Source organism: Rattus norvegicus, chromosome 13 (assembly GCF_021556685.1).
Source record: "Rattus norvegicus strain SHRSP/BbbUtx chromosome 13, alternate assembly SHRSP_T2T, whole genome shotgun sequence".
NCBI lineage: Eukaryota > Metazoa > Chordata > Mammalia > Rodentia > Muridae > Rattus > Rattus norvegicus.
Genome location: NC_141546.1, coordinates 49753812 through 49776405, shown reverse-complemented (window position 1 = coordinate 49776405; position 22594 = coordinate 49753812). Strand labels below are relative to the sequence as shown.

Below are 22594 nucleotides of genomic sequence, written 5' to 3'. Positions count from 1 at the left end.
TAAGACAAAGGCGAAAGGGTGAAGAGAACGTAGGAGACTATAGCGGAGACACCCAAGGCCACGCTGACTCTCACATCGCTTCTCTGGATGTTAGCTTCGTCTCGCACCGAGTCGAGGAAACTTAGCGCACACTCCACGAAGGCCAGGCTGGCACTGGGATTAGGTAAAAGCACTCAGTAAGTGGTACTAATTTACAGTGTTAATTACGTGCTGTTTTCTAAATGGGGATTAGGTGGAGCAAGGCTGCTGGGAGGATTAATATGCTACTATAAAAACAAACACTTAGTGTGTGCTATCTGTGTGCTTTATCTACTTTACAGGAATTTGCTCAATTACATCTCACTGCGATCCTAGAAAGCAGGGCTATTAACGCCTCCATTTCAGTGAGGGGCCAGATAACCTGCCCGAGTCTCGGAGCTGATATGAATGAAGCACAGAGAAGATCACACTCAGGCCGGTTATGAGAACCCACAGTTCTCACTGCCACTAGACCACCTCCATACGGGGACAGAAATGCCTTGACTGTGTGGTCCCAAACAGTCTTACACTCCTTCTTGCTCCCCAGCTCTCCCCTCCCCATCCCCACTGCTGGCTTTGAGCCCAATGCTTCAGCTCCTGGCCTTCCCCCCCCCACAGGCCTCCTCCCTCCATTCTGGTGAACCCACCACCCCCCCATCCTAAAGCACAACGTTTAGTACAATCCTGCTCACCTTCCAACGGGGACCTGGAACTCGACGTGGACAGAACCATGGGGACACAGCAGAAATGGTCACTGTAGCCTTCCACACCCCAAAGGGGGAAAAGGGGGGCTCTCAAGAGATGTGACTCAGTGGTTAAGAGCACTGGCTGCTCTTCCAGGAGACCCAGGTTCAGCTCCCAGCACCCACATGGTGGCTCAAAATGTCTATAACTCCAGTGCCAGGAAATCCAACACCCTCTTCTGGCTTCCATGGAAGGCAGGCATGCATGTGGAGCACATGCATGCAGGAAGACAAAACATCCGTACACATAAACGGATGAATGAATGAACGAACGAACGAGTGAGTGAATGAATGAATGAGTAAAATTAAAATGGAGGCTAAAGCTCAGTGGTAGAGTATTTGCCTACTATGCGCAATGCCCAGATTTGATCCCTCGCACCACAGACAAGGAAGGGAGCAGGGATGGAGGAAGGGAGGGAAAAATAACCAGCATGCAACGGAAGACGCACAGCAAAACCCCGTGCAAAGGGCAAATTGTTTAGTAACAGTTTCATGTTCAATGTCAGCCGTGTGCATAGAAATACGTGTGGATGGAAGTGCAAGGACAACACTCGGGCTGAAAGCACGAAGGTGACATTTGTTTTCTTCTTTGGCACGTTCAGCCCTTCCACAGTTTTCCTTAGTGAACGTGTCCTGTTTTGGTTTGTTGGGACTTGTTTTGTTTTTGTTTTCCAGTACTGGGAATTGAACCCAGAGCCTTGCACAGGCTAAGCATATGCTCCACCCACAAACCACCCCACCAGTCCTCTTTACCATTCCTCTTTACTTTTAAGACAAGTTGCCCAGTTGTCCTTGAATTTGTCATCCCCCTGTCTCAACCTCCTGGAGTAGTTGGGATTACAGGTCTTAGGCCTGGCTGAAACATGGTTTTTATAACAAACTAAAGGGGTGTGTGTGTGTGTGTGTGTGTGTGTGTGTGTGTGTGGTATATGTGTGTGTGTGTATGTGTGTGTGTGGTGTGTGTGTGTATGTGTGTGTGTATGTGTGTGTGTGGTGTGTGTGTGTGGTGTGTGTGTATATGTGTGTGTGTATGTGTGTGTGTGTGGTGTGTGTGTGTGTGTGTGTGTGTGTGTGGTGTGTGTGTTCGGTGCATGCATGTTTATGTATGTGGCAGAGCTATGGTCCCCAACACCTATAAAAGCATAGTTCCCAGAAGTGATCCAGGTGACCCTTCTGGCCCGTACTCAGCTGTCACTCCAGGGCTCTGTGCAAACCTGTTTGTGTTTCTGTCTCACCTCATCTTCTCTGGTCCTAGCATCTTTACACAATCAATTTCCTTCATCTGGAATGTTCCCTGTGGTCAGAATGCTATCCCACCTTCGAAGTCTCCTCTGTGAATACCTCCTACCCTAGCCTGCTTTTCTCTTGCCACATTCTTGGTCTCAAAACTCTTGGGGCTTCCTGGAAACCAACATCTACCAGACCAGTATCTCTTTATGCAGTGAATATTAAGTGCTAACATTTCACTGAGGTTGAGTTAAACTGATAAACTTAGCAGAGGGGCCGAGCAGAGAGCTGACAGGAGAACCCCAGAGAGACTCCTGCTGACTCTTCTCCCTGCGGTTAGAGGTTTGGTACCCTTTCTCCAAGAAGGTAGGAAATGTTGCCAAAGGAGGTAAGGCTTCCTAGTGAAAGCATGGTTGCCTGCAAGTTTGGGTTTCTTGGAGCCTCTGGGTAACACCAGGAGGACGGCTGATAGAAGGTCAGTGAACAACTTGTCCAGGTTTGTGGAGAATTCGAACTGGTCAGGGCTAATAAGGGAGAAAACAGGAAAGTTACACATGTTGTCTTGAGGCCCCTGGGGCTGGTGCCACACAAGAGCCAGAGCTGCTGAACCTTGGCCTTTGGGGCTGGGGTAACCTGAGACAAACAATATCTTAGACAAGCATAGGGACAACAGTTGGAGCTGGGAGTGAGTCTCCTTAGATTCCCCAAAGTTCTTGCTGTCCCTTCCTGTCCTAAGGCCCCTCTATTCTCTAGAATACTCCTGCCCCAACCTTGCACTTTCAGATGGCCCAAATAACTGGATCCTCCCCTACTTTCAGACTCCATCCTCGCTAGGTTTGTTTTGTTTTGTTTTGTTTTAGGGTAGAATGGGAACTTGAGACAGGGCCTCTGTGCAGCTCTGGCTGGCCTCAAACTCTTGATCTACATGTCTTAGCCTCCCAAGTGTTAGCGCTGGTCCCACCCTTGTCCCAGGAGCTGGCTCTAGTCACCTCCTCCATGAACACCCCAGCACACAGCAGCTCACAGACAGCTCTCTGAAGTTTCCTACTCCCGGGAGCTTAACATGGGAGAGCTCCTTCACCGCTGAGCTCCCTCCTCTCAGCAAAGCTGGGACTTAAATCATTCGTTTGTGCGCTCGCTCATGCAGTGAGAAGTAATCTGCTTGGCATTGGGTTAATGGCACCTGCTTTGATTTCCACCATGACTAAGTTGATTCCTGATGGCACCACTTATTAACTGCTGTGACTCTGAATAAGTCACTTTGTCTCCCTGGGTCCCGGTTTCTTTATAAGACAAGCACCTCTCTCATCGAGTACTAAGTGCACTTTTAGATGTCTGAGCACTACAGCTTTTGAACCAATACACAGTAAACACATGTACCGCTTGCCATTACGATTATTAAGGGTGTACTGGGTGCCGGGTAATCTGGGACACCAGGAAGACACAAGTGCACAGGCAGACATACAAACCAGCCATCGAATTCCGTGTGACTAATAAAGAAGAAATGGCTGCACGGCAGGAAGAGTGGTTACTCAGGCTAGCCTGTAGGCAGGGCAGTCAGGGGAGGCGTCTCGAAGCACGAAAGCTCAGAGCCATGATACCAAAACGTGTAGGAGGAGTTTGGAGGAAATGGCTTGTAGTGTGAGGTGACCTTCACTGGTACTGGGGTGGGAACAGTTACCTGTAGGGTCCTGGATGTACAAACACAAGCACGTAGAGAGAGGACAGACGCAATCAAGATGGAGCCTCTCCCATTGCAGGGGACAAGCAGCTGCTAGTGCTGGCAGAAGAATTGATTGCATTTTTAAAGATCACTCTGGTAGACTGTGGTGGGCAAATGGGAAAAATGGGAACAGGAGACCGGAGGCACCCAAGCCAGAACGTTCTATACAGCCTCGGGGCAGCCTGGCATCCAGCCTGGCATTCTTTCGAGGGTCCTTGGATGCTGGCCCTGGTGGCACAGCTGCCCATGGTGCCTTATCACTGGCTCCAGATTTCCGTCCGACAATCCAGCGTGCCTTGCAGATCCACCCTCTCCTTTCTTCTGCAGTTCCAGCTCTGGACTCTGCGGCTTTTCCCACCTTCTCCATTCTTTCCCTGAAACAGGCTCACTCTTGCCAAAGCCTCAACTCCCAACCCAGCTCTCCCAGACCAGAATGAGCCCATCCCTTCTCCCCTCAGCCTCCCCACCCCATCTCATCGGACTCCAGTTGTTCAGCTGAGACATGCCCCGTCTCATTTTCCCATTGATGACTCATGGATCAGGCCGGGTGAGGCCCTGGCTGACAGAGCAGGGGGAGAGTTGGTGGCAACAGCCCCTCCCTGGCCTCAGTGTCCTCGGGCCCAGCTGAGCAGTTTTCTCTCCCGAGAGTCTGCTGGCACCATGAAGGCCTGCCTCTGTCACCAAAGGGCTTTTGCTCTACTCAGCAGTCCAGCAGGCATTCCAAGGGTGAAGGCCTTTGCTCCTTCTTGGAAATTCACAGAAGAAAGGGCAACCTTGCGGAGTGACCCCTTCCCTCCTAAAAAGAATACAGAGCTCCCTCCCCTAAAGGTCTTTTGAAATAGCCTGTTCTGGGAGCACCAGATCTCTCTCTACAGCAAGAGTTCTCCAGAACCCAGGGCTCTCAGAATTTTGGTAAATATCCACTCTGTTGTAACAGTCTCCACCCACACGTGTGTGCCAAGTCCACAAGAGGGTCTCTAATGGCACACTTTAGATGGCTTGGGACTCACCTAGCAAGAAGACACACCAAAGCCGCCTTTGGGCAAGAGTGGAAGCACACTTGAAACCAAGGCTCCTTGCCTAGGAAGCGCAAGCCCTGGGTTCGGTCCCCAGCTCTGAAAAAAAAAGAACCAAAAAAAAAAAAAAAAAAAAAAAAAAAAAAGAAACCAAGGCTAAGTGTTTAGAGAAGTAGGGGGCTTCAGAAATCAGAAATCAGAGTCTGCCTCCATTGCCCAAGTAAGCACCCGCCCTCTGCCCTTGACACTCTGCCCTGGCCTGTATGCTGCCCTTTGCAGCACAATGAACTCTCAGCTCTGAGGTGAACACGGAGCAGCAAGGGAATACTGTCCAATGCTTTGAGGCCGCCTGTGATCAGTCCTGCTGGCACCGGTTGCTATTGGTTTGTCTGTCCCTAAACTCTGGACTCCTAGAGCAGAAATCAGGTCTGTCTTTTTTGTCCCTCCACATCCACTGGAAAGCAGAGCACCTGGCCCAGAGGAGACATTATTTGGTGAATGATGTCATTTTCCATCTGCTCATAAACCTCCCTCCCCCCATTTCTGAGTGCCTGATGCCTCACCTCTTTAAGCCTAAATCTCTACCACCAGCAGCGATTCTTGGGCTTTGCTGGAATAGCCTGGAAACATGCTGCTTCACAAGGACAGGGAAACTAACCCGTTCCCGGTGACAGCTATACCAAGGCAGGAGTGGCAACTTTCTCTCCATTCCTGAAGCATGAAAGTGCTGACTCTCCCCCCACCCACAGAAGACATCATCAATAGATGAGAGTGCGCTCGCTGGCTTAACCCTGACCTTTAGAGCATTGATCTGGGTTGGCTCAGAAGATGATGTCTTTTGACCTGGTGGGATTCAGTTATCCACAGGGGGGTGGTGCAGGCTAATGAGGTAATAAATGGGACTGTTGCTAAATGTAAACGACACACCCATATTCAATTGTGAGATATAGGTCTCATCCCACATGAGACATCTGCAGACGGAGGGACCCAAGAGAGGGAAATCTTGGTTAGAAAACAAGAGAACCCTGAAGTGGTGAACCATGAGAACCAAAAGGTTATTAAAGAGACTTCAGATTATTAAGAAGCAAGTTGCCTTGGCCTTGTTGTTCCTTCTGGAAAGGCTCTGAAGCAGGTCACTGCTCCATCAGGGAGGGGAGACTTGATACTTATACTGGGAAGGGCCGCACGGGTCACTCAGCTGCTGGTTCTGTCTAACTCAAGGTCATGATTCCTCTGCAGCTTCCCATGTAGGAATGACCCCCCCGCCTTTTACTCACCAAGGAAGTCTTTTTTTTCTTTTCTTTTTTTCGGAGCTGGGGACTGAACCCAGGGCCTTGCACTTGCTAGGCAAGCGCTCTACCACTGAGCTAAATCCCCAACCCCTGGAAGTCTTAACTATGTATTAATGTGTGCATTTGTATCTGTAAACAGGGAGAGAAGCCTACCTAGAAACTACAGTCACTTCCCAGGTTAGCAGGGGCAAAGTAACCTTCTACAGGAGAGTCAGCTATGGGACTGTGACATTCTTCAGTCACACTGGGGCCCTTCCTTCCTAAGGCCAATGAGGCCATGCCTACTGGAGGTACAGTGCCTATACCCCTCAAGTTACATCTTTCAGAGGGCCTGTAGGCTAGAGAAGGAGTAACGAGATGCTCCAAGGCCCTAGGTGTCCCGTAGTTAAAAGAATTTCACTCAGCAGACAGCATGGTTACTGCCCACGAACTGGGCCTCTTCATTCTGGAATAAGCATGAAATGGTAAAGGCCCAACCCTTACCCCACCCCCACCCCCTCCAAGCCCAACACCGAAGTGAGGAGAGGGCAACAGAGGTGAGGGAGGAAGTGTGCAAAGAAAGGGTACAGATGGTGGTGGTGGGGGGTCCCAAAAGGACCTAAGCAGCAAGAGACCCCCAGGCACAGGCCTCCAGCCCAGCAGATCCCCCTCCACAAGCTTGAGTCCAATGGCTGTCTGAAGGTAGGGTGGTCATCTTTTGGACCCCAGACTGGCCTCCTGAGTTCTGAGGCACTGCCTTAGCACACCAGGAAGAACAGCCCTCCTTTGGGCATGTCTCAAAGCCAGAGGCCAAACAGCAGTCTGCAGAACCCAGAACCAAGGGCTAGACTGGTGGGAGGGGCCTTGATGCCAGGTAAGGCCCAAGTGCTCCATCATGATACTTGAGGCCAGGCCTGTGGCCTTAACAGTCTTAGTGTTCAGGAACTGAATCTTCATCCTCAGCCCCTATTGGCTTCTGCTGTCTGCCTCCGGCCAGTTGGCTCCTTCCATGGTGATAGGTATGTCTTCCACATGTTGATAGCTTCTGCCACATCACATGTAATCAGGCCCCAACCAACCAAAGTGGACAGAGAAGCTGGAGAGAAAGAACGGTGGTTAGGACGGTCCATTTACTAGGTGCCTCCCACCAGGCCTTCTTCCCAACCTTTTCTACACCAGAACAGAAGGAAATAATGTGGCCACTCTGTCCTGTTACCCACAGGGAACAGGTCCCAGGTCACATCACAGACACTAAATTCTGGGGGCTTCTTTCTGTAACAGGGTGTAGTTTTCGCATATAACCTATGCAGACCTCCCACGTGCTCGAAGTCATCTCTGTATTATTTTTAATACCAAACACAATGGCACGTTATAGAAATAGTTGTTAAACTGCACTGTTTGGGAAATAGTGACAAGAAAAAAAGAGGTCTGTGAATGTTCAGGCCACATTTTCCCCCCAACTACTTTTGACCAGGGATTGAGGGAATCCACAGAGAAGAAACAGACAGACAGAAGGCTGATAACAAGATAGCATACTGTGGCCAGTGGAAACTGTTTCCTCCAGCCCCACCCTGAGTCCTAGAGGATCAAGGTGGACCCATTCTTAGCCCAGTGAGTTTGCTTCTACTTTAGATCCAGCTTCCCTACAATGGGGTGGGGGTATGGCAGCAAACAGGAGTCTCAAAGGGGCTGGAGCATTAGATAACACCTAGGCTCTGTTTGCTGGAGATGGAAACGGGGGATGGGGTGTTGGGTGGGGGTGAGGTACTGTGGGTGGTGTAGTTGGGCCCAGAGGGACCAAAGAATCCGTTGGAGAAGGTAAGGGCAGAGTTATATAAACCCCTCCTTGACCCAGCTCCGGTTCCCATGGGGAGGGAGTAGTATCTAGGGAAGAGGGCACAAGGCTAAGTGCCATGGCTTCTAGGTTCTATTCCTGGTCCCTCCCTTGAGCCATTCTAACCACAAACCAACACCAACACCACCCCCAACACACACACACACACACACACACACACACACACACACACACACACACACACACCCGAAACCTTCTGCCTACTGTTCAAGGAGGATTAAGACATCACGAATAATAATTCATGGTCCCATCCTGTTCTCAGCCACCCATCCCCTCTTCTAGCTTATCCTCCGCTGGCCCAGCATGCCTTGGTCAGCACATCCCACCTTCCACATCTCTTGCTCCCATATCCTCCTGATAGCGCAGCCCTAGCACCCTAAAATCCACTGTCAAGAATGAGTTGGCTCAGCCCAACCTTCCACTGAGGCCCCAGGTGGGAACCTTGGACAACATGGTTTTGTTCGCAAACGCATCTAACTCCTTCGATAACTACACGGTGGTGAGTTTTCACCGCAGTTCAACGATTAAATGCTTCAACATGCATTCATTCTGGAAGAGAGTCATACAACGCAGGAGGAGTCCTGTGTTGGGTGAACATGATTCAGGGTTGAACCAATCTCCCAGGAGGCCTATCCCACCCATGCTCTCTCTCCTAGGACCCGCCTTCTCCAACACTTGGGTCACATTAAGGACCTTCCTGCCTGGCGACCTAGGGAAAGGCCTGCTCTGCTCATTTGGCCAAGGGCCCAGGCTTCCCAAACACATCCTCTTGGGATCCTACTCTCTGTTGCTCCCAGCAACCCCCCCTAAGATCGTCCAGCTTTGGGGCAGAAAATAAAGCCCCTGGTTTTCTATAGAGGGCAGAGGAGTTAGAAGAGAGAGGGTTCAGTGCTCTGGGACTTACCTGGCATGTCTTCTGGGCACGGAGGTGGGAGGGGGGCATGTGGATAAAATGGTATGCCTCGTGGTTTAGGACACGAGGGTCCCAGTTCCAAGACTCTGCCGGGCCCGCACAGTCTGGATGGCCTGTTGATTCTTGAACTTGACCAGGCCCAGGGTGATCTGAGCGTTCCAGCCGGGGTCTTCGAGGGGGCAGCGGAAGTCGATCTCGCCCCCGCCTTCGGTCACTAGCGTGAAGTAGATGTGGCGCCCGGTGCTCTCCACGCACTCCACGGCTTTGATGCGGGAGAAGCTGAGCTCCTTGGGCCGGCCGCCCGTGCCCTTGGCCTCGAAGAGCTGCAGCCCGCGCTCGGTGAGCACGCAACGCTTCCGCTTCCACAGCTGCAGCAGCCCGCCGCTGCGCTTCTCCAGCACGCCCTCCTTTAGCACGGTCGCCGCCGCCGTCATGGGCGCCCCGAGGTTCCCACAGCGCTGGAGGCTGCGGCGGTCCCGGCTCTCCCGGCTCTACAACGCCGGCTTCTCGCGCCCTGGGGCTGGTTGGCCTTGCTCCCTGTCCAGCCGAGCCTGCGGCCGGGGCCGCCTTGCAGACAGCGGCACCCGGGATGCGCGTGCGGATGCTACCCGCTCGCCGCCCGCTCCGTACCCTGCGCACCGCTCCGACCTCCCCGAACTCCTACCGGGTGCCCTGAGCCTCTCCGTCCGCACGCCCGCTCCCCTGCACTCAGTCTGCGCGCTGGGCGGCTGCTGGCGGGATGTGCCCTTACATGTTCGGCCGCTCGCCTCCTGCGCCGCCCGCCCGCTGCGCATTCCTGCCCCGCTGGCCCTCCCCTCTGCGCCGCGCACCCGCCCGGACAGAGCCCCAGGGGGCGGGGCCGCAGCGGGGCTCCAACACCCATTGCCAGCACGGGCCCAGGAGGGGGCTGCTTACTTAATAGCCTGCGGGTTGCCCCTTAAAACAGAGCCCCCGACACTCCCAAGCCCCCACCCCTCACCCCGGCCTCACACCCGGGACGTAGCAAAAGGGAAAGGGGGCAGAAGAGGAGGAGTGGGGGAGGGCCGAGGAGCCTCTCCTAGAGGAGCCGGGTCGTCGCTAGCCTGGAGTGGGGCGGGCTTGATGATAGCGCAGTGGCAACTAGGCAAGGTGGGTATCAACCTGCTGGCTGCTTCTCAGACCATGGGAGTCCTGGTCCCTCAGCCTCTGCCAAAAGCTAGTGTTGGGTCCCTCCACCATCTGCAGATGTCTCTCTGCTGGGCTCAGGAAGGCTGGCCACAGATCTGACAACCTCTTCTCCCACTTGTCCCTGCGTCTACTTAGGGTAGGCATTAGAAAGTAGTGTATAGAAAGTGGGGAGAGAGAAATCTTGACGGATCACACACGACTTTACCACAGTGGGAAGTAGATACACGTGCTGTGGGTGTGGGGTTGTCCCATAGAGGAGTGACTTGGAGGGCCAGCCATGCCCACTGCAGTTAGGGTTCAGCCTGTGGCGTCTCTGTAGATTCCACACCAGAAAATGGGCTTCTTCTAGGACACTAAGCTGAAGGGAGACAAGCATCTCTCAGTTGGCTTCGAACCTCTCTTCCTTGATTGCATTATCTTTCCTACCTGGCTAATGGCTCTAACCTTTCATAGGTTCATGTATCAAGTGGGATAACTAATCTATCCTGATCTGGTAGCATTGTTGTGAAGAGCAACTTAGTGACCATTTGTGAAGGACCCAGGACAGATCTGGCAACTCAACTACTCCTCTATTCCTCCTGTTTCTTCCTTCAGATGAGGTCTGTGCCTGAAGAAGATGTCTCTCCTAGGGCCTCATCTGGCCCTCTCAATCAACTCCTCCAGGTCAAAGTTTCTTAAACACCTACTCGTGGACATGTTCACCGTAAATGTTCTGGGACTAATGATAATCAGACAAGAAGAAGGCCTCTTTGTATTCACACCTCATGTTTTGGTCCTCAATGTCAGAAAGGCTAACGGGCACAGGGAGGATTCTGTTGTGAGCCAGGGGTACCCTCCTCAGCAGAACCAAGCCAGCTGCAGAGGGAAACAACTATCAGTTTTCTGCCCATAGCCCTGTTTGTGGTGTGCATGTGCCCAGTGTCTGTCTGTCCCTCCCTCTGACCTTCTCCCTTTCCCTCAGCTCCCAACTCCCAGAATGCCCCTCCAGAAGAGGAATTAGACGGTGCCTTTAGGGACCCTGTCTGCCAGACATGCCTTACATCGTGGCTTTCCCCTCAGCCCTCTTTTAGGGTCTCCTGAGTTGACCAACCTGGCAGAGTTGACCAACCTGCTCTCCTTTAGGAAATGGGAGAGGGGGTGTGGGGATGGGGAGGAGTGTCTCCATTGTAACCGACTCTCATGCTTCCTTCCCTTTCTTTTATGCCTTCTACAGCTACTGGGTCCTTCTCAGGACAAAATTCACGGAGCCCTCTCCTATGTTTTAAATTCTCGTGAGAGAGAGAGGTCAGAGTGTTCTGCTCACTTTTTTCTCACGAGAAAAAAAAAGCAAGACATAGGACTCAAACACTGTAAATGGTCTCCTGCGGCTTTGTAATTGGAGAGTGTAGGGTACCAATGTATGAATGTGGCTTACAGGACCTGGAATCCGCTGGTGACATCACCCTGCCTCCATAAACACTGAGCCCTTTTAACGCACGACATGGCCACCCACACTTTTTCCTTACTGGCTGGAGGGTTGGAGGCTTCCAGACAGTGGAGAAAGGAAGGGCGAGAGTGGTAGCAAGAGAGTGAGCAAAAGGGCGTAGGAGGAAAAGTCAGCGGAGCATCCTGCTACGGGACCCTCCACGGCCGTCCCAAAGACCAGAGTCAGTCCTTGGAATCCAGGAGTACTGACCTGTGATTGTGTGGCCTCCTGGGTTTAAGAAAGAGAGTTCAGTTACCCCAGGATTGACTTCTTCATGAAGGTCCAGGTTGTATTAGTTAAATATCGAGGGGTCAAGTTTTCAAGAGCAGAGGGTGCAGAGTGAGCCTCCCCATCAGGGTGCCCAACACTACACCAGGAGCAGGAATCACAGCTCAGCCTGCTCAGGCCCCTGACCCGGGGAAAGAAGGTTGAGTCCCGGGATTCTGACTGAACTCTTACTGACTTGTTGACTCCACATGGGACAGATGGACAGAATGTCCCCTGTAGCAACCCAGAGCTGCTGCCTCCCCTTGCCCCTACCAAATAGAAAGCTGATCTGCCCCGGCAGGCAAGCTGAGTCCAGCTGTTTGGGACTGACTGAAATGTCCTGAGGAGGGGGCAGGGAGCGAGCCAAGAACAGCTCTAGCTATGAATGTCCCATTCTACACACTGTAAGGAAGGAGGGAGCCACTCAGGGGGACATGCACAGCTCCTGGTTGAAGAGCTATAACAAACAAACAAAATAGCTGGCTTTATTTTTTTTAAATCATTCATTTTTATTTTATGTGCTTTGGTGTTTTGCCTGCACGTACGTCTATGTTACAGAAAATTGCGAGTTACCATGTGAGTGCTGGGAATTGAACCCCGGGTCCCCTGGAAGAACTCAGTACTCAGCTGAGCCATCTCTCTTGTCCCCATCGCTGTTCTTTTTAAAATAGTTCTACTTATACTTTGATGTGTATGTATGCACGTGTGTGAATTGGCACATGTGGCGTGCCCATGGAAGCCAGAAGAGGGTGCTGTGTTCCCTTGGGCTGGAGTTTCAGGAGGGAATGATCCATCTGACATGGGTGCTGGGAACCAAACTCAAGTTCTTAATCGTTGAGCCTTCTCTCCAGCCTCGGAGTTTCCAGCCCAGGAGCTAGTATTTTATACACTTCTTTGAATAAACGAAGCCAAGGAGTGATACATTGTTAGACAGAGTAACAGCAGTAAAGATAATGTTATCAACAATGTAAACAGTGCAGAGGGATGCACAGCTATAATAACTACAAATAAAAACAAAAGGATAAGAAAGTCATGGCTTAGGCAGTGGTAGTGCACAGCTTTAGTCCCAGCACCCAGGAGGCAGAGCCAGGCAGATCTCTGAGTTTCAGGCCAGCCTGGTCTACAAAGCAAGTTCCAAGACAGCCAGGGCTACACGGAGAAACCCTGTCTCGGGGTCAAGGTTGTTCTTGTCTAAAATAAATTTAAATCGTGTTTCAAAATAAAATAAATTAACATTAAAATTTTAAACTAACCCAGCATAATGATATGCACCTATAATCTGGGCACTTTAGAGGCAGGAGGACCTGCCACAAGTTTGAGACTAGCCTGATCTACATAGAAAGTTCCAGGCTAGGTTTAGCGACATAGTAAGACCCTGTCTCAAAGAGAAAAAAAGTTAACAGTGTAAAATGATGACACTTCTTTGCTCAGGATCCATAAGAGCAACGAGTATGATTAATGCTGGCAGGTAGGTTGGCAAGACCCTCCAGGACTGTTGGCCTGGGACCTGCTCTAGATTTCTAGCCTCAACCCCCTTCCTCATGACCTTTGCACTCTGCATTCTGGCTGAAGGAAGCATCCTCCAATTATAACCTGGTTCTTCTTAACCTCTTGCAGTTCTTTCTTCTGGTACTCCCTTCTTCATGAGATTTCCCCCAACGCCCTGCTTCAGACTTCCTCCCACTCCCCACAAGCACACCATGTCCCCTCTCTGCTCCATTCAGCCCCATGTTTCCTATTTAACTACTGTTCATCCTGTACTAGAATATAGGCTTTACGCCAGCAAGAGTTGAATATCTTCTTCACCCTCATAACCCCAGCACTAGGTGCTGCTTGGCTCACAGTAAACAATTTTGTTTGTTTTGTTTTTCAAGCTAGGGTTTCTCTGTAACCCTGGATGTCCCAGGACTTGCTCTGTAGACCAGGTTGACCTTGAACTCATAAAGAGTTCTGCCTGCCTCTGCCACCCAAGTGCTGGAAGTGTGCACTGCCACCCCAGGCTGGCCTCAGTAAACAGTTATGGATGAGTGGACAAAACAGAAAAATAGAGCTAAAAAATTAGGAGGTGAAACGGGTGATACTGTTGAAAGCTAATGAACCAATTAAAAGAGGGATAAGTGTACCTCCTCAAATAGTAACGAAGCTGGTTAGACCTAGCAGATTACATCTGTAGTCCTAGCACATAGGAGGCTGAGGCAGGATGGGCTATACTGTGAGTTCTGTGCTGGCCAGGACTACATAGTGACAGCATGTCTCATAAAGGCAGGTCAGGTGACCCAGCAAGCACAGGTAAGGGTGCTTGCTATCAGACCAGAGCTCCACCAACCACATGCACAAATGTAAAGATTAAAAACCAAGATTCAGCCATTAACAGTGCCTCTGGGAAAGGGTGAAGAGGACAGAATTATTTCTCTTTTAATTGTCATCGTTCTATAGTACTTGAGGTTTTCAACCCTCTCCCTGACTTGCTTCCTTTACAAACCTAGTTAAGTGCCCAACACATCAACATGTATGCAATTAATAATGAGTTTGAGGGGCTGGAGAGACAGCTCAGCAGTTAAGAGCCCTTACAGTTCTTGCAGAGGACCCAGGTTCAGTTCCCAGCATCCACATGGTGACTCACAACCTCTGTAACTTCAGTTTCAGGGGTCCCAACCCTTCTTCTGATCCCCATAGGTTCTGCACACATGTGCTACAGCAGGGACACACACACACACACACACACACACACACACACAGAGAGAGACACACACACACACACACAAATTGAACAAATATGTTTAAATAAAACAAATGAGAGAGCTGGCTAAAGTTTGTGGTTGAATGGGGACTATTTTAGTATCGTAAGCATAACACAGTATGAAACATGACCCCACATGAACTGAAGCCCACCTCTGCTGTGTAGGCTAAATCTGGAAAGTTCCATAGTGATGTGGAACCAATATAACTGTGGGGTGTGGGTGGGCTAACCTGAAGAGGTTTGCCCTTTCTTTTTCTTTTTTTTTCTTTTAGTTTTTGGAGATGCAGTCTCTGTGTGTAACCTAAGCTGGCCTAGCACTTGAGATCTGCATCAGTGGCCCCAGCTCTGGGATTGCAAGCATACGCCACCACATCCAGTTTACACTCAGAACTTTCTATGAAACGGATAGTCCGGGGCTGACTTGAAAGCAGGGTCGATTTCAGATGCATTCCTGGAGATTGCTGTCTTCAAGAGCATCTGTAGGGTTTTCCTGGGTGGGCACAGCAGAATCTCCTGCTGGGAAATATCAGTATCAGACAGACAGACAGACAGACAGACCCTCTCCTCACCCCCTCCACCAACCTCTGCAAGCATAAAGAGGCAGCTCTCCTGTGCACCTTGGGTATCTGGCCCTGGGACTGGAAAACTTTGGCTGCTAGGGACAGATGTTGATCGTTCAGGAGTCTATTAGGACCAGAGAATATGCATTTCTAGAAGCCTCCTTGTTATATATTATTGATACTACTCCATACACTTTAGACAGATAGCCAATGTTTAAAGTAATGGTTCTTAAAAGGCCCAGGTCCAGCAACACCGGCAAAGCACATTCCAGGCTCCACCCTAGACCTACTGAGTCAGAGCCCTGGTTTTAATGCTGAGCAATCAGTGAGAAGACTACGGACCCCTGAGAGGAAGGAGCTCAAGGAGCTCGAGGCTGATGGTGGACACCCAAGGAATTACATCAGCTCAACAGCGCTCAGGACAGTCACATCCCTGATCGCACCTCCACTTCCCACTGTAAATTGAAGGCTGCCAGGCTCTGTTTTGCAAAGTTAATAACAATTTCCAAGGAAGCCTGGTTGGTTCACAGGGCCTCCAGGAACTCGCCATATAGGTAAGAAAGAGGATGATCGTTGACTCCTCCTCAGCCGGGTCCTTGTTCCTAGTTCATCGGAAACAGGGAGCTCACCAACATGGGGCAGGAGTCCACCCATAGTTCTGCCCCACCCTGCCTCCCTCTCTCACCCCAGCAGATCTGTTCCCCACATTTCTGATCTCCTCATTCCCCTTTGATGTACAGCTCTTTTTGTCCAGGGCTTTGGGGTTTCCTCCGATCTCTGCTTTCTTGAAAACTGGCCCAAGTTTCAAGCCTCTAATGACTTGAATTTTATAAGCACTATTGCAACAGACCTCAAGTGGGCAGCAACCGTGCAGCTGACCAGCCCGGGCATGCTCTTGGGCCTGTCTCTCTTGCTGGAAATCCCCTCCCACACTCAGCCCTTTAATCACTTTCCAACCTAATAACTTTCCTGATTCACCAGGGATCCCTTTCGTCTTGAGAGCGCCCACTGCCCGTCTCTGATGGGGCCGAGTCTGGACTTGAAGGCATTTGATCCCAGCTTGGGTCTGACAGAGATTGGATTTGTGGGCTCGGAATTCAGGTTGGGACCTGCAGAATTTTCCCCTTTCCCATGCCATCTTGGCATTTGGATGCCCATGTTGCAGAAGCAAAAGGGTTGCCCCAGAATGGCCTTCCAGGACACTGGACCACAAGAGCAGAGAGATCACCCGAACAGGCTGGGGCCAAAGCAACTAGTAGCTTTATTAACCTGCCAGCTGGGCAACGGGACATTTCAATCATTTTCTGTTTCTTACCTTTCTCTTTTAATAACAAAAATGTGCTTCGAATTACAGTGCCTTAAACCCGAGTCCCAACCCTGTATGGGATTGTATAACTGAATGTGGGGGCTGTGAACATCTTGGTAAGATTAAAAGTTTTCTGAGCATGGAGAGACCAAAAGTTAACACAAAACACGAATCTGTGGTGTATCTGGCAACACGCATCCACATAGTTTCTAATGACTTCATTACAGCCACGATCCTTATAATAGAAAGGCGAGCTTCTCACTGCGCATGCGCCGAGTACGTTTCCCTTGCTGGAACACCTTGGCTCACACTGGAGAGTATTATATGCTATGAATTGCAGTATTTTTTTTTTACATACATAAAATGTTTTCAGCTCGCAGGGCAGTGGTGGCACACGCCTTTAATTCCAGTCCTTAGGAGGCGGAAGCAGGCAGAGCTCTATGAGTTCAAGGACAAGCAGAACAACATAAACAAATCCATTCTGGAGAGGGAAAAAAAAAAAGATTTCGGCTCTTATACAAAGACGGTGGCTTAATCACAGCAATAATCCTGAGCGTGTAAGGTTTTTTACCTAGTATATCATTGGATTGGATTGTTGAATATAATTATTGGCAGGGGTGGGGGGGGGGACGGGACGCAATGACATGTGTGCTACATCGTACTTGTGGAATCAAAGAACAAATATTTTTATCTATATCAACCAGGAATGTTTGAATTTTAAAATTACTGTTTGAGTTGTTGGCTTGATTTTTTTTAAATTCTTTAAAAAAAATTTCCAATGCATTTTGATTTATGATTAGAATTTCCAACAATTTCTAAAGTGGCCCTAAATGGTCGAGTATCATTTTGGACTGCATGTTTATGTGAAGTGGTATGTGTAGCCCGGATGAGTATAAGAGCCAAATACCAGGCAATTCTGAAATATATTGACTATGCTCTGTGCCCTGCAGTACTGAATATTCAGCCACGACTTAATTATTTATGCAAAAATAAACACACCCATCTCAAGAGAATGCAAATTTGCTCTCATATTTAATTATATATACCAAAGAATGGGTTTAAATCAATTACCGTTTGTTATCAGTGAATATTTTTACATATCTATATACCTATGATCGTATATAAATGTCCCAGGTATGAAGGGGTCTCTAGTGGGAATGGGTAAGAAAACCTTCTTTTACATTCACGAAACACATTCATTTACTGTTCAGTGATAGCGACACTCTGAAGCACACTGTTAGGTGAGCTTGTCGTCTATGAGCAAGTGTAACGTATGGCGTAGCATAACATGATTGCATATTGTCACTGTGCATGAACGTACCTGCAATATTCCTGTGAGGAAAGTAGATCCATTTCCACCAGCAAGGCCACAAACTTGTAATGACAGCAAAACCAGATGGCAGAACCCTTTCGGCTTATCCCAGTCTTTTCTTTTCTTTTCTTTTCTTTTTTTTTTCTTTTTTTTCGGAGCTAGGGACAGAACCCATAGGCAAGCACTCTGACACTGAGCTAAATCCCCAACCCCGGCTTATCCCAGTCTTAATGAGATCATCGCCCTCTGTGCTCTAACATTGATGGATGTGTTGTCTTGTGGCATGTGCCATAGACACTTTTTTTAATTTAAAACATTCAAAACCAGACAATATCTTTTCACTACCTTCTGGTCCCCAGGCCTATGGTGGACAATCAATTTGGCTGGTCCTGGGTCCTACCAAACATTTACTTTTCCTTTTCGTATGTTTGCACTCAGAATAGTATAAAGTAGCACCCTCACCGGCGCTGTGGGATTGACGGGAGGATCTATAAGTTCCCTTCCCACTCTGATATCTCTGTGCTTGATGATGGCTCCTCTCTTTCTGGAGAGCTGACCTCTCTGTTTAGGAGGGTCCTAAAACAGGCATGGGGGACAGGGAAATGACAGGCAAGAGAAGTCCGCACTGAGTCTTTCTAGGTGAGAAGCTCATCACAACTTCTTCCTGCCCCTGATTTTCAGATGTTTCCCAACAAAAACGTTCCTGTTACTTTCATGATAGGCGACTTCCCAGGTTGCCAGATCAGGTAGAGAAGGTGGCTGTGAGGTGTCCAGTCTGAGAACAAGATCAAGAAGACATGAACACATAGCTGGAGGGGTTCAGGGGGAGAAAGTCAGAGTCCATCTTGCAGCATCACGGAGGGTCCCTTGAGTGCGGCTCTGGCTAAGCTGCAGGGGAACGAAATCTTAGTTCTCTTCATGGGATTGGCAAAGCAGGACAGGTGGTGTTCATAGGTTCAGGGACCCACCCCTTCCACCTCAGCAAGGTGACCCCTCTTGAAGAGACACCCTGAAGAGAACATTAACCCTCTACTCACTGAAGAGAACATTAACCCTCTACTCACAGAAACATGCTTCTTAGGAATGAACACTGCCTATACAAGGTATGCCTATAGTCGCCAGGATGGGCTACTCATGCTATTAATGAACTGTCTCTGGTGAAACTGTTTATCCAAGCCCCATTCGGGACACCAGGGAGGGCTCTGCTCACTGGCACAGTGACTTCAAGTTCCATCTTGTACTTGCCCCCATCCTCATTGGAAGGCAAAAGGGGACATAAAGATTCACAGGACAGGGGTTGGGGATTTAGCTCAGTGGTAGAGCGCTTGCCTAGCAAGCACAAGGCCCTGGGTTCGGTCCCCAGCTCCGAAAAAAAAGAAAAGAAAAGAAAAGAAAGATTCACAGGACAGCTCTTCAAGAGTTGTGTGTGTGCACATGTGCAAGCGTATACCCATGGTTGTGTGAGGCATGTGAGCAGGCCCACGTGTGTCAAAGGTCAACCTGGGCATCGATCCCTCCGGAGCCATATACCTTAGTTGAGACAGGGTCTTTCGCTGAACCTAAGACTCACTGGTTAGGCTAGGCTGGCTCCCTAGTGAACACCAGGCATCTGCCTATCTGCCCCCCGGGTATGATGCTGTAAGGAAACCTGCAATGAGTGCAGGGTTTGAACTCAGGTCTTCTTGCTTGCAAAGCAGGTAATAAACTAACTGAGCTGTCGCTCCAGCCCCACTGTCTAACTAGTTCTAAACAGTCTGTAATCCCAACGCTTGGGAGGCTCAGGTGAAGGACTGTAAGTTTAAGGATGGCCTTGACTACACACCAAAGCTGTATCTCAAAAACAAGTCACAAGCCTTCTGTACAAGATGGGCACAAGTGATGAGATCCTGGAGGCTGAGGCAGGAGGATTGCGAGCCCCAGATCAGACTGAGCAAAACTCGGCCTCAGGCAGCCAAGCAAAAGGAAGAGTTCTGAACAGAAATGCTATGAGTCACTTTGGTTTCAGTTTAAACACATGAGCCAGGCGCATGGCCACATCTAAGTTAAAGAGCGGAGGGAGGAAAAGTGTAGCCTTACCAGGCACTCAGAAGATTGGTAGGTATCTGTGAAGAATCCTAAAAGACTACACAAAGTGGCAGCTATGGGATGGCGGGTGAGCCCAAGATCTTAGGGACTCTTCTTTAACACCTATTATAGGGGACTGCAAGTGTCTCGAACACTCTGGAGATGCCAGTCCAAGGTCAACAGTGAGACAGTATAGAAGGATCAGGAGCAGACACTTCAGACTAGGCACAAGGGCTTGTCCAGACATAGAAAGTGCCCACTAAGATCTTCAGCCAGGATAATCTACTTCCTGAATTTTCAAGGCCTTTGGGGCGAGTCTTCTTAAGCTCATAAACAAAGAACATCAGAGCTGGGCGGGTCCCCTGGAGCCTGGCTGCTCCGGTGTGGTCTCTGGATTCACAACATCAGCACCACCTTCCCCTGGGAGCTTGTGGGAGACATCCGGTCTCAGGCCCCACCCAAAACTACTGAAGTAGAATCTGTGTTTTACAAGATTCCTTGGGAGATGTATATGCACATCAGAGCCTGGGAAGTACTTCCCTGGCACTAATTTAGGCCAACATTTTCATTTCACAAATGAGGCGCTGACACCCAGAGGGGAGGAGGCTGGCCCAAAGTTACACAGCTGGTTCCAATCCTGGCCTCACCACTTGCCAGAGACTTTGAGTAAGTCATTTAAAAATGCACTGACTCTCACTTCCCTCTCCTATAATACAGGCTATCACACTCAACTCCAAGTGCTTGCGCATGCCCCAGATAAGACAGCCCCCAAATTAGGCTTCATGCACGCCGACAGTCACTACAGTCCTAGCTCTCTGCTCTAAGGCCACCCTTCCACCTCCCGACACCAGCCTGCTTCTCTATAGACATTACTACAGCGTAGGGATAAGCCAGGAGGTTCTGTGAACACCCGTCCTGCTGTTTGACCTTGAACTGGTTCCCAAAGAGTTCCCTGGTTACTGGCTTTAGTTTGGTGGTTTATAAATGAGTTGCCTCAGTCTCAAAAGGTCATTGAATAGTCTGTGGTACAGAATAAGCCAGAAGTGACAAACTTATGTTTCCAAACTACCCAAAAGAAGGAGGTCTAGCCTGAGGGAGTCTATAGGCCTTTCCTAGAATGGTTCTGCCTTGACACATCCTAGTACTTCAAGTGCCTAGTTGTGCCACCCCCACCCCCAACCCCAACCCAGTTCTTGCTCTAAGGATTGAATCCAGGGCCTCACACATGCTAGCTAAATGCTATACTGAAAACTCCTCTTACCTGTTCTACTAATAGAAAGGGCCCTCAGGGTTTCCAGTAGCTCTCTGGGGATGGGGTTAAAGAGGAGCACAGTCAGACCGGAGGACAGCTGTCAGGTGGGAGAAGCTTAGACTTGTTCTCATGGACTCTGGAAAATAGAAACAGAAAGTTCAAGTCAGTCCTTCTACAGAAGTTCCTGTAGGCAAGTGGGCTGCAGGGGAGAGGTTCCTGTAACCACTAGTCCTAAGGCGAGTGGGCTGCAGGGGAGAGAGCTCCCTCCCTGCAAGGCTGGCGTAGTCTCCACGTGCTCCAGCCTGGCTGACTGTAGCATCATCTCAGGCAGACACCTTTCAAATGCAGTTTCCCATGCCCCATCCCAACCTGATCAGAATCTATAGGGTGGATCTGGGATCTATTTTAAAAGCACCCCTCCACACCCCCGCGATGGTTCTCATAAGAGGTGTGTGTTTGGAGGCAGGACCAGGGACTGGAGGAAGGAGTTCGAACCATCCAATGACTGGTTCCCAAAGGTCTTTGCTCTGTTTCTCAAACTACCTCCACCCTTACCAGGGCCTAAGGATGCTTGGGCTGTAGCTTCATTGTGTTTCTGTTCTTCACAAAGCATGTACCCTTGATTTGGGGATTACTTAAACACCTAATAGCAAACCACACACACACACACACACACACACACACACACACACACACTTTTGTAGCAACATTATTCTGTAGCAAGATTGGCTTTGAACTTACTTTCTTCATGCCTCAATCTCCAAACACATTCTCCCTCATCTCTGCAGTCCGACTCCCCATGCAAGCCACTCTTTTAGATGACCAAACTGTGGTCTTGAAGGAAGACTGATGGAGCTAACCCTGACTTCCATCAGAACAGGCAACTTTCTTCCACCACACCCTAAAGGCCCAGGGCACTCCTGCAACTGGGCATCCTTCATGCTATTCTTTCCCCTAAGGGCATCCTGGGCCATGCCCTGGTCTCCCTTAAATGGAAAAAAGTGGGCTCTGCTGCTCTCTTTTGGGTCATTCTTGTGGTTATGCCACAGGTCAGTATTAGAACACACCTCCTTCCGGAGAGATTAGATGCCCTCGCAGAAGCAAAAGGTCGTCAACACCCACAGCAGAAAGGGAGTAGCTAACAAAAATAAAAAGAAATAAAAAGAAGAAAAAACCAGAGTGGCTGCCTTTGGCCTTGACCGGATAGCGCCACCTGGTGTCTATCGGTATAGAGCAAGCTCGGCGCCTGCAGGTCCCTGGGACTACCAACGTTCTAAGCAATTAGACTTCCGCTGGTACCCGGACTTTACAGTGTGTATGTGTGTCTGTCTGTCTGTCTGTCTGTCTGCCTGTCTGTCTGTGTATGCGTGTCTGTGTGTGTGTGTGTGTGTGTGTGTGTGTGTGTGTGCGCGCGCGCGCGCGCGCGCCCCCGCATCCCTTCCGCACTACGTGACTGTGAAAGATCAATGGGGAAGAGTGAAATGGAGTATCAGGGCCTTCCTGGTGGTACTGTGCTGAACCAAGACCTGCCTGAGCAGCCAGCAGAGGGCAGCCTGTCTCCACCTTGGACTCCAAAGGCTTGCATCCTGGTACTCTGTGGTCCCGCCCAGAGTAGGAGGATCCATTTATGGAATAAACCATTGTCCTCTGGGCACAAACCCCTGAGAACTTCCTGTCGGACTTGAACCCTGTTTG

General features: G+C 49.8%; 2 protein-coding genes and 1 long non-coding RNA gene across 5 annotated transcripts; 1 reads left to right on the top strand and 2 right to left on the bottom strand.

Moving 5' to 3' along the window:
* Positions 1-6432: 6432 nt before the first annotated feature.
* On the bottom strand, positions 6433-9519 carry Phlda3 (pleckstrin homology-like domain, family A, member 3). The gene is given in 2 exon segments (NM_001012206.2): positions 6433-7094; positions 8758-9519. A coding segment is annotated over 1 exon segment (378 nt). The 5' UTR covers positions 9201-9519; the 3' UTR covers positions 6433-7094; positions 8758-8822.
* Positions 9199-11408, top strand: LOC148001638 (uncharacterized). The gene is made up of 2 exons (XM_087581962.1): positions 9199-9894; positions 10528-11408. The coding sequence occupies exons 1-2, from the start codon at positions 9199-9201 to the stop codon at positions 10609-10611; spliced, it is 780 nt and encodes a 259-aa protein (XP_087438088.1). The 3' UTR covers positions 10612-11408.
* A 3069-nt stretch (positions 11409-14477) lies between these two features.
* On the bottom strand, positions 14478-22330 carry LOC148001637 (uncharacterized). Of its 3 annotated transcripts, XR_015635971.1 has the most exons (5): positions 21641-22330; positions 20909-21035; positions 17593-18358; positions 16630-16752; positions 14478-14918 (listed from the first exon to the last, which is right to left on the bottom strand). It is a non-coding gene; the product is annotated as an uncharacterized LOC148001637 (long non-coding RNA). The 3 variants fall into 3 exon arrangements; XR_015635972.1 differs by lacking the exon at positions 16630-16752 and having other exon boundaries at positions 17593-17741; XR_015635970.1 differs by lacking the exon at positions 16630-16752 and having other exon boundaries at positions 14683-14918.
* Between the last annotated feature and the right edge of the window lie 264 nt (positions 22331-22594).